Source organism: Chrysoperla carnea, chromosome 3 (assembly GCF_905475395.1).
Source record: "Chrysoperla carnea chromosome 3, inChrCarn1.1, whole genome shotgun sequence".
Classification (NCBI taxonomy): domain Eukaryota; kingdom Metazoa; phylum Arthropoda; class Insecta; order Neuroptera; family Chrysopidae; genus Chrysoperla; species Chrysoperla carnea.
In genome coordinates, this window is record NC_058339.1 from 9,436,385 (window position 1) to 9,454,343 (window position 17,959).

At 31.1% G+C, this 17,959-nt stretch overlaps 2 protein-coding genes across 3 annotated transcripts in view; both read right to left on the minus strand.

Annotated features, from left to right (window-relative positions):
• LOC123295728 overlaps positions 1-17,959 on the minus strand; it is a 512,151-nt gene that overhangs the window by 464,789 nt on the left and 29,403 nt on the right. The gene's annotated exons all lie outside the window — the stretch shown is intronic.
• Positions 13,428-15,390, minus strand: LOC123295740 (tubulin alpha chain-like). Its single transcript, XM_044877183.1, has 2 exons — positions 14,881-15,390; positions 13,428-14,326 (listed from the first exon to the last, which is right to left on the minus strand). Exons 1-2 carry the CDS (start codon positions 15,323-15,325, stop codon positions 13,458-13,460), a joined length of 1,314 nt encoding a protein of 437 aa, XP_044733118.1. The 5' UTR covers positions 15,326-15,390; the 3' UTR covers positions 13,428-13,457.

Genomic DNA, 17,959 nt, shown 5'->3' on the forward strand with positions numbered 1-17,959 from the left:
ACCCGCTTTTCTGGACAATTTCCATTTTAAAATCAAAAACTACCGTGCTATGGCCCTCACTTTCATTGACCTCACTTATCCTCCCTTTTTTCACAATTTTGGGGATTTTAATTTTTTGATACGGAACCTTAATTTTTAAGGAAATAAAATTTAGCCCATGTTACTCCCTGATAATGTAACTTTCTACAGGTGAAACGGTTTTTGAAATCGGTTAAGTTTCTGCCCCTGTTTAATCCCGTAAGACGATGAGTATCAATAAAATACGAAACACGTCTTTCATCAATGAATGTTTATGCAAAATTTTAATTAGATTGGACCAAGAAATCCCATACAAACTTTGCCCCCGCCTTTGACAAGTTCGGAATCCTACGTCATACAAAGAACACACCCTCCAAGTTTTAGGTCTCTACGATCAGCGGTTTAGGCTATGCGTTGATCCATCAGTCAGTCAGTCAATAAATAGTTCAAGACAAAGCATTCTAAGGCCTACTGTCTAGATCTTCTTGGATTTCTGTGCTATTCGAAGTGGGTTATTATGAGACTTAAGTTAACACTTTGACGTAAGCTATCAAATAGATTTATCCTTTCAATCAAAAAAATTCTAACAGTATTTCAATACGTTGCATGTACGACATTTTAAAAAAAGAACTTGACTAACTAACTCTGTCTACATTTCTAAATGAAATAACTGTCTTATCACGGTTCATGTCGCGTCCGTCATGTGTCGTACATTTGTGTGTGCGTGTGTGTGTGTGTATGTAGACAGACGTTTGTACGTAAGTTTGTTATAATAAATGACCAGAAGATGTATCGAAAAGATGAATAACATCATGAATCGCTAAGAATACATTTATTATAAGTAGCAAGCAAGGTGTAGAGCAATAAGCTAACGAAATATGTATGCAAGCGAACAAGAAAGTCAGACAACACTAACTTGAATTGCTTATACTTCTTTTATACTAAATATGTTTACACAGAGTTTATGAAATACTGAAAGTAGGATATGTCAGTTACTTTTCAGTGCTTATAACTATCTTCCTTATCGCACGTTTTCGTTCTGATTTGACTGACTATTTTTGTAGTGATTTTTCAGACACTTCCCGATCATCTAGGAAACTACACGTTTTTGACATCTTTTTAACCGACTGTCAAGGAGTTATAAAAACACGGTTGACTAAATATTTTTATACCATGTATATATGAAATATACATAGTATATTAAGTTTAGTCCCAAGTTTGTAACGCTTAAAAATAATGATGCTAGGAAAAAAATTTTGTCATAGGTGTTCATAAAATCACCTAATTAGTCCATCCATTAGTTCCGGTTGTCCGTCCGTCCGTCCGTCTGTGGACACGATAACTCAAAAACGAAAAAAGATATCGAGCTGAAATAAAAAGTGAGGTCAAGTTCGTAAATGAGCATCATAGGTCAATTGGGTCTTGGGTCCGTAGGACCGATCTTGTAAACCGTTAGAGATAGAACAAAAGTTTAAATGTAAAAAATGTTCCTTATCAAAAATTAAACAACTTTTGATTGAAACATTTTTTCGTAAACATCACTGTTTACCCGTGAGGGCGCCAATTAGGCGGAAATTTTATAATATGTACTATACTTGATTATCAGTTATGTACCTATGTGTCACATGTTTGTATGTGTTATGTGATAAAGAAATCAACACTGACTATGCATGGTATTTCAACAATTAACTCAGTCAATTGTTTGTTTTCACTTGTTTAAGTTAAAAAGTTAGTTGTTGCAAGCATTTTGCATACAAAGTCACCGCAATGATCTCAGGTGCTGTACAATTGATAGTAACTTTCCAAAATGGAAAAAAACAATCGATAATTACGATAATTCGATTATTAATAAGAAAGCGCTTCATTCTATTGAGTTGTATTTTCTATTGATTAGAAAATAAATTTATAATAACAGCAAAGGGAAACGTAAAGCCTAACCTTAATGATGAGAGAGATACTCATTCTCTTTTCAATATTTTGTGAACTCACTTTAGAAATGTATTATTTAGTGACTTTTGATATGCACTACAGGAGTTTTGTTTGGAAGAAGAGAAACAGGTGAATAACACATGCTTAACATACCACTGATCATAATATTGTACGTGTGATGCAATGTTTGTGAACGTGTGTATATGTATACGGTATAGTCTACAAAAATAAGTCAAAAAAACAGTCGATGCCCATGATATTCGCTGACATTGTAACTTTCTACAGGTCCCGTCAAAAATCGGGTAAATTTGATGACTGGTCTAATATTTTTTGAGATATAGACTAAAATCGTTCCAAATATGGCGATATCTCAGAAACTATGAATGCAATCATTAAATTAACCGGATTTTTATACTTTTTGGATCAAAATTACCCCATTCACCGAGTTTCATCAAATTCCAAGACAAAATTTTTTTTTCGATTTTTTCAAAGGGGTACCCCTTAAAAAAATTGCAAAAAATCGAAACAGTTTTTTCATCTCCAATTTCGATAAAACTCAGTATATAAGGTAATTTTGACCCAAAAAGTACAAAAATCAGGTACATTTGATGACTGGTTGAATAGTTTTTGAGATACGGACTAAAATCCATCCAAACATTGCGATATCTCAGAAACTCAAATATACAAAATTTGCATCCCCTTCTGAGTCCTTTAGGGGACTGAATTCCCTTCTTCCAAAATTCCCCTCTTACTATACTTAAGAAACGTGTATTCAAAATTTCAGGCTTCTAGGTCCAACGGTTTCAGCTTGATCGATCAGCCAGTTTCCATTCTTAAGTATATAGATTTGAAAAATTCTATTTTCGCAACTTTTGAAAATTTTTTTGCACATGATTATGCAATGGATTTTTCATACGTCATTTTTTTCCAAATAAAGATAATCCCAGTGAAAAACTTTACTTGGATTTTTTTAAGCAGAAAACCATTTATTTCCTGGACTATTATAGAAAGAACTCTTATACATAAACAACTTATAAATATACGAAATACGTTGTGCCGCCGCGCGATCTATACAGTTGTGTTTGTTATTTATATGTAATGGTTAAAAAATAAGTCACGAAGATACTTTAACTTGAACTATACAAATGATTAATAGGAAATAATAAAATATTTATTAAAATTTCAAAGATGCATATCACATGATTGGTTTCATGTACTAGGTCAGATGAAAGCCGTCTATATATACAATTATTATTAAAGCTGCAGATATCATTTATATATTTTCTCCAGTGCAATACTTTTTAAAAAAAATACCAACTGCAACGTACTTAATATTAAAATAAACGATATAAAGAAACTCCCGGCATAAAATCATGTCGACGAATGGACAGACGGGCAGAATAACAACAAGAAAGGGACTAATTAGGTAATACCTTTACAAATATTTTTTGTAGAATCAATATTTTTAAGCGTTACAAACTTGGGACAAAATTAAGCATACCTTGATACATATTTCATTTACACAGGGTATACAAATTTAAACAGTGATTCTATAAACAGATAAATTTATGTATTGATAATTTGGAAAAAAAACGAATTCATGTCAAAAATCGAAAAATTTCAGATTTTTCCGATGAAATCCTAAAGGGCTAAGTTTTTATTGTACCTTTTAAAGATGTTTTTCAAGTAAACTAAATCTGCTACAGAATGAGACTAGTATCGTCTCTGTATACCCAGTAATTTCCGAGATAAAGCTGTTCAAAATTCATCATTTTTTCTAACTTCACAATTTTTGCAATATTTCATACGTCACTCGAACTACTCAAGCGGGGGTAGTTCCACTTAGCTTCGACGGAAAAATTCATTCAAAACGACAGAATTCTGCAAAGTTCAAAGCAACGATAAACTTTCTAAGGCTCTATCTCGGAAACTATTAGGTCTACAGAGATCTTTCTAGTATTCTATTTTAGCATATTTTGTGATCTTTACAAAAACTAACTCTTTAGGGTTATAATCGTCAAAATCAGTAAAAAACGAAATTTTCACGGCTTTTCTAGACAAAGTTGCGTTTGACGCTCGAGATCACAAACTTGGATTATTCAATGGGCAAAATCATAAACAAGTCTGCGAAAAGTCAGAAAAATTTTTGGACGCAGAATTTGACGCAGACTGTAATGTATAAAGTTACTGGATTAGTATGCTTAGACAATGAAAATTAATGAATAATAAGCGAAATTGAATAAAAGCTTGTACAAAGCAAACAACGAAACAACTTATCTATACTCAAGTATAGTAAAGAAAAAAAAAGTAACTTTTTCGGAATCACTTTATACAAGGTGTTCTATAATTGAGTTTAGAACGTTTGATTTCTTGAATAAGCTCATAAAGAAGAACGAAAAAGTTATTTTCCAAATTTCGATCTGAGGCCTATTTTAAGAGATAATTAACAAAATAAATTAATAATAAGTGGATAATTTTATCGAATCACAAGTCACTGTACAATGTCGACCTTAGATCGAAATTTGGTAAAAAACTTTTCCATTCGTCTTTATGAGCTTATTTAGGAAGTGAAGACTTCTGCAGTCAATTATAAAACACTCTGTATATAAAAATCCATTACAATTTATATAATGATAATTAAAGTTACAGCAGAGTGTGATCAATATCTTAAAAGAGAATCTTGCCGCATCATTATTACATACATTATAAAGTAAAAAAAAATAACAAAAATATTATACATAATACATAATATATACACACTCTTAGTATTCATGTTAAAGGCATTAATGAAATAATTTAAATAAATTTAATTGAACATTATAAATAAATAAACACCTGCCACCCTGTCTGTTTTCCATTGAATTACATTACATACAAAATTCATTATCAAGGTAGCCATATAACAAAAAAATTACATTAAAAACTTATTATTTAATAATAATAATAATAAATAGAAGTAGAAATAAATAAATAAATAAAAACCACAGAAATAAAATATTTATTAGGTAGTAAGTAAAAAGTACATTGACTTTATAATATACTAGAGTGATACCCACCCGCTTCGTTGGGTTTAAAAGTAAAGATTGATAAAGATTACTCTCGCTTATCCCCTTTCTTTAACACTCGAGATAATGATAAGGATTGTTTTACACAGGTAAAATATATGTATGGTTTTCTATTTTTTTAAATGTATAATAGTCATAAGTATTCATTGACTATATCAGAAAAGATGGCCGTGAAACATTTTATATTGACTATTTTTACTGTAGTCTATGGTAATGTCAAATGACTACTTTTGCAGAAATCTGTAATTTATGGTAATGTCAAATTCAATTACTTTTTGTTTATTAATATATCTTTATAAATTATACCTCATGTGTTATTCAGAAGTATGAGTTATATTGTTGTACAGTTTCATTAAAAACTGTTCGCTAGTTTTAGCGTGAAAGCGTAATAAACAAACGAACAAACAAACATGCTTACTTTCGCATTTATAATAGATAGAGAATAGAGAATACATAATAAAAAAAAAGATTTCTGATGAAAAGAATTAAATTAAATTAAACTAATGTAAAAAAAATTACTTATCTGTGTGAATAGACTTTACCTCTACAGATCTTTTTAAAATTTAGTGAAAGTAATTTTAGTGAGTAAATAAAGGTGAAGAACATTAATTCTTTATAAATAAGATCTACTGAAAATACTAAGATATGTTTTTTAGGGCTGTAACGAGGGTACATAGGTTGCGGCTTATATTTCGGTTGCGCCTTACATATATCGGGATCGGCTCTATCGATTTTGATGAAAAATGCGTATACTGATAGTATTAAACATAAGAGTAAAGGCAAACCAAGTAAACCTACTAAATTTGGGTCATACTCTTCAAATTTTGTGATCAAATTTAACCTAGCTCTAATCGGTTTCAAGAATTTAGAGTCCTGGTCCTGGATTTAAGCATATGAGTGATAACTATCGAAAAATTGGCATCATAGCTGAAAGAATGACCCAAAATTAGTGGGTCCCAAATTAGATTCCAATTCCAATTAGATCGGATCAAATTTCCCTGTGTTATCAAAAAAAAATCGAATTTCTTAACTTTATGACGTCATCAAAATCCAAAAAATTTAATTTTGCTCTATCACATCTAAATTTTATCCAATTTTGATAAATCAAGTATGTAATCCTACTAAATTTAGGTCATACATTTCAAATTTATGATCAAATTTAACCTAGCTATAATCGGTTTCAAGAATTTGGAGTCCTGGTCCTAGAATTAAGCAAATAAGTGATAGTTAGCGAAAAATTGACATCACAGCTGAAAAGAATGACCCAAAATTAGTGGGTCTCAAAAAAAATTCCAATTAGATCGGATCAAATTTGCCTGTGTTATCAAAAAAATCGAATTTTTTAACTTTATGACGTCATCAAAATCCAAAAAATTTAATTTTGCTCTATCACATCCAAATTTTATCCAATTTTGATAAATCGAGTATGTAATCCTACTAAATTTAGGTCATACTTTTCAAAGTTTGTGATCAAAATTAACCTAGCTCTAAAAGGATTCAAAAATGTAGAGTTCTGGTCCCGGAATTAAGCGAAAAATCGTAAAGCAAATGTAACTCTAAATACACGCGTGTTAAAGCAAAACGCTATCATTTGATTAACCCAAGTTTATTATTTACCAATACATTAAAAATATAAATAATAATTTAACCACAAAAGCGTTCCAAAAAAAGATACATAATAAATTTATTGTCAAAAAATACAGTTGTGGTTAAAAATGTTTATACTATTATTATTAAATTATTATCTACAGTAAGTTCTTTTCAATATTTAATCGTCTCATCGTCATATTAGTTCTTCTTTCGTTCGTTCATATGAATGAGAAGACGATTCATTCGTATAAAAAAAGAATTAATATAATACAAAAAAAAAACAAATGAAAACAAACAATTGACTGAGCTAATTGTTGAAATACCATGTATCGAAAGTGTTGATTACTCTGTCACATTACACATACATACATGTCACACATACATAACTGATATTCCCAAATATAATACATACTATACGATTTGCGCATAATTCGCGCTTTCACGGGTAAACAGCGATCTTAACGAAAAAATGTTTCAAACAAAAGTTAAACTTTTGTTCTATCTCTAACGGTTCACAAAATGGGTCCTACGGACCCAAGACTTAATTGACCAATGTTGCTCTTTGTACGAACTCGACCACACTTTTTACGTCTTAAGCACGCTATAAAAATTTCAGCTTGATACCTTTTTTCGTTTTTGAGTACTCGTGATGACAGACGGGCAGACGACAGACAGACAACCGGAAATGGACTAATTAAGTGATTTTATGACCACCTATACCATAATTTTATTCATAGCATCAATATTTTTAAGCGTTACAAACTTGGGACTAAACTTATTATACTTTGGTATATTTCATTCACATGGTATAAACAGACTTACACTTAAAACATAATCCGTTTTTTATTCACAATTGTATTTGTATTTGTATGTTCATTTAACAAGATTTAAAACGACAAATATATTTACAATTTCTTTATTAAATATTTTTCTCTTTTACTGAATGAATTAAACATGAATTCTTTTTTTTACCTCTTAGATTCTCTAAAGGAATTTATCTATAAATAAGACAGAAAGTTCTTGAAAAAATGAAGATGAAATGACTTCTTATTTAAACATAATGGTTTTTATATCCAAAAAATACTTTAATTCAAATTTTAAACATAGATAGATGATTTTACCATTAAATGGATCGGAACATGAACAACAATTAGGGCACATTAGCCGATGTCACTATGGGTGTCAGACTGATACAGATTGCAAGTGATATCCACAATACTTCTGGCGAATAGTATTATTTAACACTGTAATGTCACTGAAGCTACTAATGACATGCCAGCAATATTTATTTAAATGACAAAATAGGTTAAGGATAATAAAGTGGCGAGCAGTGTGACAACAAACACAGCGATTACAAATACCCTATGCTGAATAGGATCGTAGTTTAATAATGCGTATTGATAAACGTCCCAAAAGTCATAGCGGGAAAAACAAGTATCATGGCGACATCTGCAATGTAAGTTCAACTCGACAGTTGGCGATGGCGCCAAAGTTTTTATACCATACAGTATTGTAAATAACGCCATAGTTATTGATCTTACGACATTATTATATAGAGTATTATCAGATATTTTTTAAGTATCTATCCCTATACCATACCAGCATTGTTATAAACGCCATGCATTTCTTATCGTGTAGGTAAAATTAGTCTTCCAAGAACTACTAAGCCGATACCGTCACTGAGACCGAGCCTCGACCTCCGCAACTAACGTTTTCTTTGAGAGGTAATTTCACAATACACAAGTTTAAAGCGCATGACAAACATTACTGATATTGATTGTAGGTGATATGGACGTGCAAATAATTCCGCCTTTAATTTTTTATAAACTCTATTTCTGTTTAATAGAAGAAACGAGTTCTATGAAATAGGAAATATACTGAATTGTATTTAATCTGGCAAATGTACTTTTTTCTATTTACTTCATGTTATTGAATTGAAATTAAAAGTTTTCTAGACTTTTGTATAACAAATATGTTGAAACATTCTTTACGAAATTAAAGACGGTAGTTCTAGAATACCGATGTACCGATTATTGAGTGTATCGGAAACCATTATATTTTTTTATTGAAAAACAGAAAACAGTATTTTTTATCTATATATATATAAATATGGATGTTGACTGATCGATCAACGCACAGCTAAAACCGCTGGGTTTAGAAGCCTGAAATTTTGTACACACGTTCCTTAAGTAACATAAGTGAGCACTAAAAAGGGGTTTTTGGAAATTCATCCCCTAAAGATGTGAATTTTGTATATGGGAACTGCATGTTAATAATTTTATAGACAAATATAAATCAACGTATGTTATAATGTAACCAAAGTTTCTTTGATATACAATATTTACAATATGCAAAAAATAATCATTCTTCTCACAAGTGGTATGTTAAAAATGGTAAGTACAAGTATTGCCATCTGGTAGTCTAAATCGGGACGACTGAAAACGGATCCACTTCCTGTTTTAATTAGTACGAATAATCGCCATTTGGAGGGGTTGGAATGGTATGGTATGGTATGGAGGTTAGCGGGCCATGCTCGAGCATCGCGCCTCGAAGCAATGGTTCAGAGCACCTAGCCAAATAGACCCTTATACTCTATCCCCGCTACGCTCTTCAGTGGCTATTATAACCAACTGATGTACTGAAACCCAGGATGTGTCTAGCACTGAGTTTCCTAATTTTTTCTGGTTCGACTATGGCCGGACCAAACCATTTCCTTCGCAGCTGTATGAGCGCCGGACAGTAACAGAGAAAGTGGATCGATGTTTCTTCTGAATTTTCTCCGCATCTGTCACACGCGGGAGATTGTCATTTTCCAATCTGATGTTGGAACTTGTTCAGGTTATCATGCCCTGTGAGTAACTCTACGATGACTCTAATATCAGCTCTGTTTAGTTTCAAGATCTCCTCGGCTCTGTTACCGAGCGAGTTTCCTTCACCCAACAGGCTTTTCACGATTCGCTCGTGAGTTGTAGTCCCTCCCTCGTAGTTGGTCCATGCCTTTAATTGTTGGTTTTTCAGATTATCTCCTAATCTGTTAAGACCTTCTTGGTATAGCATCCTCGCAAGCTTTTCTTGAGTGGGAGCCATGGTGGTTCCCAGTTTAATTTGGAGGGGTTGTAACTCCCAGTAATCAATAGTTATATCCATCTTATTTTAATAAATATCGTATTCCGTCTTCAATTCTTTTATTCGATTCAGACTTAAAAACATATAAATAAGATAAATAAATAGGAAAAAATAATTTAAGATTTACTTAATATAAGAATATATAAACATTTTAACTGTTTTTTGCTACTTAAATCACTTTCAACTAACATTGATTTAAGCATAATATAAATATTTATTTATATAACTTTCTGAGAAGTTGAATATTCTGTTATCATCAAAGGTGAAGTTATGAAATGAAAACACACCTGGCCAAAGAACTGCATTACAACATTGTTACTTCTTGCTTTAGCTGGGTACATATTTTAAAAAATAAGAGATAAATGATGTTACCATTGGGAAGAAGTGTTCAACCATCCTCAGACTGACTAAGTGCATTTTGTATGTACCTCTTCTCCTACATTGTTAGTGGATAAAAAAGAATCTGTCTGCATTTTAAAATACGTTTTCTCCACGCACTAGCACACAAATATATTCAATTATACATCTGTGGTCGCCGTAGGTTTGTTTTTATCTACACCCAACTATGCTTGGAGGTTGTAATTCAATAGAGGAACTCATGTGTTTTAAATCCAGATATAAAAAAAGGAAATCATTTGAGCTAACACCTCTTTGAACACTATACCTTTGTTGTAGCTATTACCGAAGTTGTCTGATGTCGAATTTGCCATATCTATCTATATAAGAATGGAAGCTGACTGATCTATCAACTCACAGTTGAAACCGCTGTGTCTAGAAGCCTGACATTTGGTACACACACAAATTTTGTGGACGGGGTAATTATGATCCAAAAAGTATAAAAATCAGGTTAATTTAATGATTGGATGCAGAGTTTCTGAGATATCGCAATATTTCGATTGATTTTTGCCCGTACCTCAAAAACTATTCGACCAGTCAACAAATACACCCGATTTTTGTACTTTTTGGGTCAAAATTACCTTACATACTGAGTTTTTTCGAAATTGGAAAAAAAAATTATCGATTTATTGCAATTTTTCTAAGGGATACCCCTTTGAAAAAATCGAGAAAATCGGAAAATTATTATTTTGAAATTTGATAAAATTCAGTGGATGGGATAATTTTGATCCAAAAAGTATAAAAATTCGGTTAATTTAATGATTGGATGCAGAACTTCTGAGATATCGCAATATTTGGGTCGATTTTAGCCCGTACTTCAAAAACTATTGAACCAGTCAACAAATGCACCCGATTTTTATACTTTTTGGGTCAAAATTACCTTATATACTGAGTTTTATCGACCCGAAATTTTAGAATATCTCTGCTAGAAAAATCTATAAAATGTATATATAATTATTTCTTATTAGAGTTATTTTAATAAATTGTCTTTGACAATAAAGTTAAATATAAAATGCAGTTTAATCTTTTATCAATTGTATAATGTTAACAGAAAATTTACATAATTTATGAAAATAATTCTTTTTGCACTATTAAACATTATTCAAGGAATAATAAAAAAGAGTAGTTTGTCCTGAATAAAATGATGGTATCGAGAAAAAAAAAAGTCCAGATGGTAGACGCCATTTGGAGAACGTTTAAGACTTGCATATATGAATATTATCTAACAATAAATAGAGTTATATTATTCGTTGTGTGCGTAGTCATGATAGGGACAATAAAATCGATGCCACCGCTTCCAGTGAAAAATTTTGGCGATAAAGGAAGCTGTTATGACTAATTTGCAATTCTTTACATGTTAATGTTATAGAAAATGTCAAATTAAAATTATTGAAAAACACGAATTAATTAAACTTAATGCATTGAAATTGTGAAAATAAGAAATCAAATTGCACAAATATTATTTTTTAAATGTAAATTATCATAATTATTTATTTAAATTTGTGAGACAATAATATTAAATTTTCAATGTAAGTCATAAATGCAATCCATACAATTATATATGCATCCATACAATTCTATAATTAAAGTAGTGTATCGTTACCATGGAAACGCCTCCAATAAAACTCACACACGGTGCGAATACAGGGTGCTTGCAACATCGATATAAAGATTGAAGGAGGTTATACAACCAGGACCTTTTTGCAACTTGATCATATGATCTAGGGACCAAAAATATTGAATTTTTGGATTACCATATACTAAACCTCCTTAATAAATGATAAATATACATCACTTAACAGTAACAAGTAAAGAACCCGTACACTTGTACGCTTAGATTCAGTAATTAGTAACATGTTAACTGTGTAAAGGAAACTCGATATATCAATCCCCTATTAAAATATAAAATTACAAATTTATTTCTTAGAAAGAATCCTCTTAAATCAATGTAAATTAATTATTAAATTTAAATGGGGGACGAATCGTACCCTACACCGTTAACGTTCACACAAGCAGCGACCTTGAATTTTGTAAAATATATTACATTTTCAACAAAATAACACAAAATATCTAGCACAGTGCCATTTATATATTATAGTTAATCGGCAGATATTAACAGAAATTTTGAGTTATTGGGCAAACAGGCAAACATAAGAGTTTGCTGAAGCAACAAACTCTAAAGCAAATTGCTTTAAAGTACAAATATGTAGTCAAGCAGCAATGACTGTTAGATTTGTGGAAATTTTGGGAGATAGTTTAGTGAGACAAATTACCACAACCAACACAGTGGCGTAGCTATCGTAGAGCTAGGTGTAGTGCACCATGGTCCCGAAGCTCAGAGAGTTCCCTAAACATTGAAAGAAAAGGAGCAGCCAGTTCCCGAATCTAACAACCCTCGAACCTGCTCATAAGAATTTTTTTTTTTTTTTTGGTATTAAATGAACATTAACAATAACAGAGCTCTTAAGACTTTCAACACATGCGGCAAGCGTCTTGCGAAATAGTACATCGTTGTTTGGAACGTGGAAAGACGCAGTAAAGGCCCGCTTTTTCCATATGTACCGGGGCCCCTGTCGATCTAGCTACGCCACTGACCACACATATTCAACTTATTGTGCTTCTTCAGGTTATCATCGACAATCAATCTCAACATATTTTGGCAAACAAGTACTTCAAATTTGACGAACGTCCCAAAAAAAATAGATTGGTATACTTTGTTTCAGATTTTTTATAATTCAAAGTTTTTGGTTATCAGAAAATTCGATAATGTTTTGATTGATCGGAATTTATATTCTTCACAACACAAGTGTAATTTATTTCGAATAGCTTTGAATTGTTAAATTTCGAATAAATTTCTTTGTAAATAATTCTAACAATAAAATTAGGAGCAAAAATATATTTTAAAACAATTAAGGTACCACTACACGAAAAACAAACTTACATTTTGCAATTTTTTTCTAACTTTCATGGTGAAGTATCAGTTCAGCATGCTATTAAAGTTTCTTTTAAATTTTAAAGTAACGATACCTTTTCCAGAAAGAAATGAAATTTTTTTTAAATATTCAGATATAAACCCACTAATATTTTGAAAAATACAGGATCTAACCACAAAATGAAATAAGATTCGGCAAATTTAATAGCTTTTTGTAAGACAACATTACAAGTTTATTTCATAAAACGTATTATTTTGAAAACAGGCCAAATTTTTTGAACATGTCCTAGGACTGAAGAATTCCTTCACCTGATCTAAGTACGTTCAATGAAACTTTAAAATCACTTTAAAATTATGACGTTAATCACCATAAAACATAAAAAAGTATTTATACAATTAATCTAATAAGCTTCTTCGTAATCCAAAAGTAAATAGCTCATATTCTCTCTGGCATCCAAAAAATTATAATACTCCATCCCTTCCGCAAAATACCAATGTAAAAACGCACGACGTTCGAACATTTTATCAAAATTTTTTTGTATATTCTTCCAAACACTTGAAATACTTGTCGTATTTGAAACCGCACAACATGATTTAGTAATATGTGCCAAATCACCGCTTTCAATACAATGCGGTGGACTACAATTGTAGCCAACTTTAAAGCCCATTTGACACCAATTCGCAAAATGTATATTACGTGTTACTTTTAAACGATTCACTGTATTATTAATATCTGGTATCGTACAATCACCACGATACAATAAACAACATGCCATAAATTTGCCTTTCCACGGTTTATGTTGTATAAATTGATGACGTCTATCAAAACATTGCAAAGTGAGTTCATCAAGTCGATTTCTATCGTACGGATATTTTTCCCATGTCATTAATGGTGAATATGAGATGGCTGGAAAATGTAATCGTGGAAATGGTACCAAATTTGTTTGAAATTCATCTAATTTAATTTTTAATAAACCTTCAAAACGAATTGAGGCTGTTATCGCTGAAACAGCTTGTGCAATTAAACGATTTATATTTTGATAACGCGCATTTGTAATATATAGTTTTCGTTGGCAAATATTATACAGTGCCTCATTGTCCATCATGATGCAACAATCAAGACAATCCATTGTATGATGTGTTGTTAACAAGGCGTTGTATGGTTCGACCATGATACTTGATAAATGTTCCGAGGGATTTATTTCAAATGCTATTCGTGTCTTTTTACAAAATTCGCTATATAAATAATCCAATATTAATGTCATCAAACCTGAATCAAATAATTCATTTCAATTAGTTCCATTTGGAATTTGATGAAACTCGGTGAATGGGGTAATTTTGATCCAAAAAAAGTATAAAAATCAGGTTAATTTAATGATTGAATGCAGAGTTTCTGAGATATCGCAATATTTTGATCGATTTTAGTCCGTATCTCAAAAACTATTTGATCAGTCAATAAATGCACCCGATTTTTGGACTTTTTGGGTCAAAATTACCTTATATACTAAGTTTTATCGAAATTGGAGGTAAAACAAATTTTCCGATTTTATTGCAAGGATGGATAAGTGAGATCCTTATTCCTTCCTTCGTGAGATTCTTTGCAAGGAAGTGAGATCTTTTCTTACAAAAGGAAGGCTATAACGTGATATGAGGCTATAAATTTTCCAGCAAAGCGGGCGGGTATCTGCAAGTCAATCTCCTTAGAGAAGACCTTATATACTATCTCCTGTACTAATATGAGTTTTGCGTCAAATAAATGTCATCATTTTCCATTACGATAATTCCATACGATGGTTAAATTCGTTATAATTTCTTCGCTCGTACCTGAACCTGTTCCGCCATTGCAACTGTTGTAGATAATAAAAGCTTGACAATTCTCATACACTTCTAACATTTTCCGTATATTATTTTTAATAACATTCATTGCTGCATGTCCAACAGTAAATCGTCCTCGTGCAAAATTACTCGCAGCATCTTCTTTACCTATAGCCAAAGCATGTTTTTTCGAGAATAATCGACGAGTATGACCCATTTGTATTTCTTCAATAACGGATGGCTCTAAATCAATTAACAATGCTCTGGGTACATATTGACCAGCCCCGGTTTCTTCGAAAAATGGAAACGAATTTTGACTAAAAAGTTTACGAATTGGACCTTGTTGTCCATCTGGTTTAATTCCATGTTCCAAACAAAATAATTCCCAGCAAGCTAAACCAATTTGTAATCCCGCCTGGCCAACATGTATACTTAAAATTTCACGTTTATCCATAAATAAGTTGTATGCGCGTTACTTAAGGTATATTTATCATAATGAAATTTTTTTTATTTTTTTAAATTTTTTTTATCGATACATTTCAAAGTTTGCAATCATTGTCATGGTAACGGATTTAATAATGACATTTCTAAATTGTTAACTTTACCCTTGGTAGAATCAGACAAGGTATGCTCTTATGAAAGGCAGGAGTAGGATGGGTACATTCTCTTACTCTCTCACACGGTACCCAGTCACCGCCATGTTGCTTATGTCATATTTTTGAGAGTAAATATGTAACAAAAATTATTAAACAAATAAATCAACTTGACAGTTCGAATGTAAACAAACAATCATTCCTCCACCCTATGGCTACCTGAACAAAGAGCATACCTTGTCTGATTCTACCAACTTTTTCTTACACTAAATAAGTTCAGTATCACATACTAAAGGTAGATTCACAAAATCCTTACAAATTTAGAATGACGGAAGTACCGTGCACTTTAAGCCAAAAACTTTTGATGTAATTGGATAATTAAATTTCTTATTTTTTCTGTTATATATTGATCACTTACCGTTAACAACTTATACGACTATTACGATTTATTTATTGATTCTTTGACCGATAACTCTTCTAATAATTGCTGCGTTATTGCTCTTTGGCTGATATAACTTTATCGCTCATCGCTATACCGTTATGCGTGTAGGGACGACTACACATGCATGAATTCAAGGTTAATTGACTGCAGAACTCTTGACTTCCTAAATAACCTTAAAAAGACGAACGAAAAAGTTATTCAGAAAATTTTGATTTTGGCCTTATTTCTGAGATAATTAACCAAATCATTTAATAAATTTATCCAATGACAGAGAAATTATCCCACCCAGTCACGATAAAGACATTCTATTTCGAAGTGTTTTGTCATTAGATAAATTTATTAATTGATTTCGTTAATCTTCTCGGAAATTAGCTCTCAGATCAAAATTTGGTAAAGAGCTATTTCGTTCGTCTTTATAAGCTTATTTAGGAAGTTAAGAGTTCTGCAGTCAATTATAAAACACTTTGTACATGTATCAATTATGTAACACCTTGTAGATTGCTCTTTATATATCAAGGGAAACAATTTCTGTGGTTACTATTTTGACATGTGATTCGAAAATTTTGATAATGGAAAAGTATAGCAATTACAAAAATGATGAAAAACTGAGAAATGAAGCAAGTGCACAAAGAATTTTAAAAAATCTAGTATTATATACTGAAATAAAAAATAAATCGATAACAGGAATCGAAACGGAAGCAACACTAGATTGTTGTGGAATTAGTTCACATACCACTGATATCACAGCAGAGGAGGAAGTCAAGGATTTAGAACCAACAACATCAAATCAAATTTATGGTTTTAAGTTGCATGATGTACAACCACATCGAAAACATCCATTAGTCGAAAGTTATCATACGAAACAAATGGTTTGCTTAAGTCAGGTTCAAGCAATGCTTCGTTAAAAAAAAATTTTGTTTAATGTTTTTTAAATTTTAGAGATTACAATTCAAAAATGTACTAAACTAATATTTTGTTAATTTTAGCTGTAAAAGAATTCCAAAAACGTAATATGTCGGCTTTAGGACTATGTATATTTTAAAAACTATCGGCTTATTCCTGCAAGCAATTTGATAGAAATCTTTTGAGAAAAATTTTTCTAGAACAGTAAAATTATTCTTGAAAATAGTTCTTATCTTAACAAAATATCTTGTTTAAAATTTTCTGTAAAACTGAACAACATCGACGTGGAGAAGTATACTTAAAAAAACTCTTAACTTTAATAAAAGTTGAATATGTAATATAAACCAAGAATTTCATTTATTTATTTCAAAACAAAATATACAGTGTGTTTACTCAAAAGGATGAATTGATCATTAAATTTTTTTTTATTACTTTAGTTGAAGAAATCCTACTTCACGTACCTACAAAGTGATATTGTTTTTTTGAAAAAATTTGGAATTTTACAAAATGTGAATTTTTGTCCATGTATATTTATTAACCGACTTCAAACAAAAACGGAGGAGGTTATCAATTCGATTGTTTTTTTTTTTTTTTTTTTTTTACCTCAGAACTTTTGACTGGGTGAACCGATATTGATGATTCTTTATCTGTTTGAAAGTTGGTGCTTTCCGTTTGGTCCCATTTCATTTTGGTCCAGTTCTGCAAACGACATCTATGAGAAAATCATAAAAATCTGATATTTGCATTAAGTATGCACGACAAGAGGACGAATAACTCAATATCACTTCGATGACTCTTGTTTTAGTGACAAATTAGTTAGTGTACTTCAGATTCACTAAAAATAACAAAATGAAAAAAAACTTTTAACAAAAAGAAAACCGACTTCAAAAGAAAAACTTTTCCAAAATAAATTAAAATGCACTTAAAAGTAAAAAAATAACGATAATATAATGTACTTAAAATTATTGTTACTTTTGGAGTCGGTGTCAGCCAAGCTAATGTAGAAAACACACATTTCATTACACCATGACACAATGACACTTCATTACACCATCTATGAGCATCATTTTGAACCATAAAGTAAAGATTTTTTGGAAAATTGTGAACGAGTTAATCAAGACTATATCATTTCAAGACTATAACATTTTTA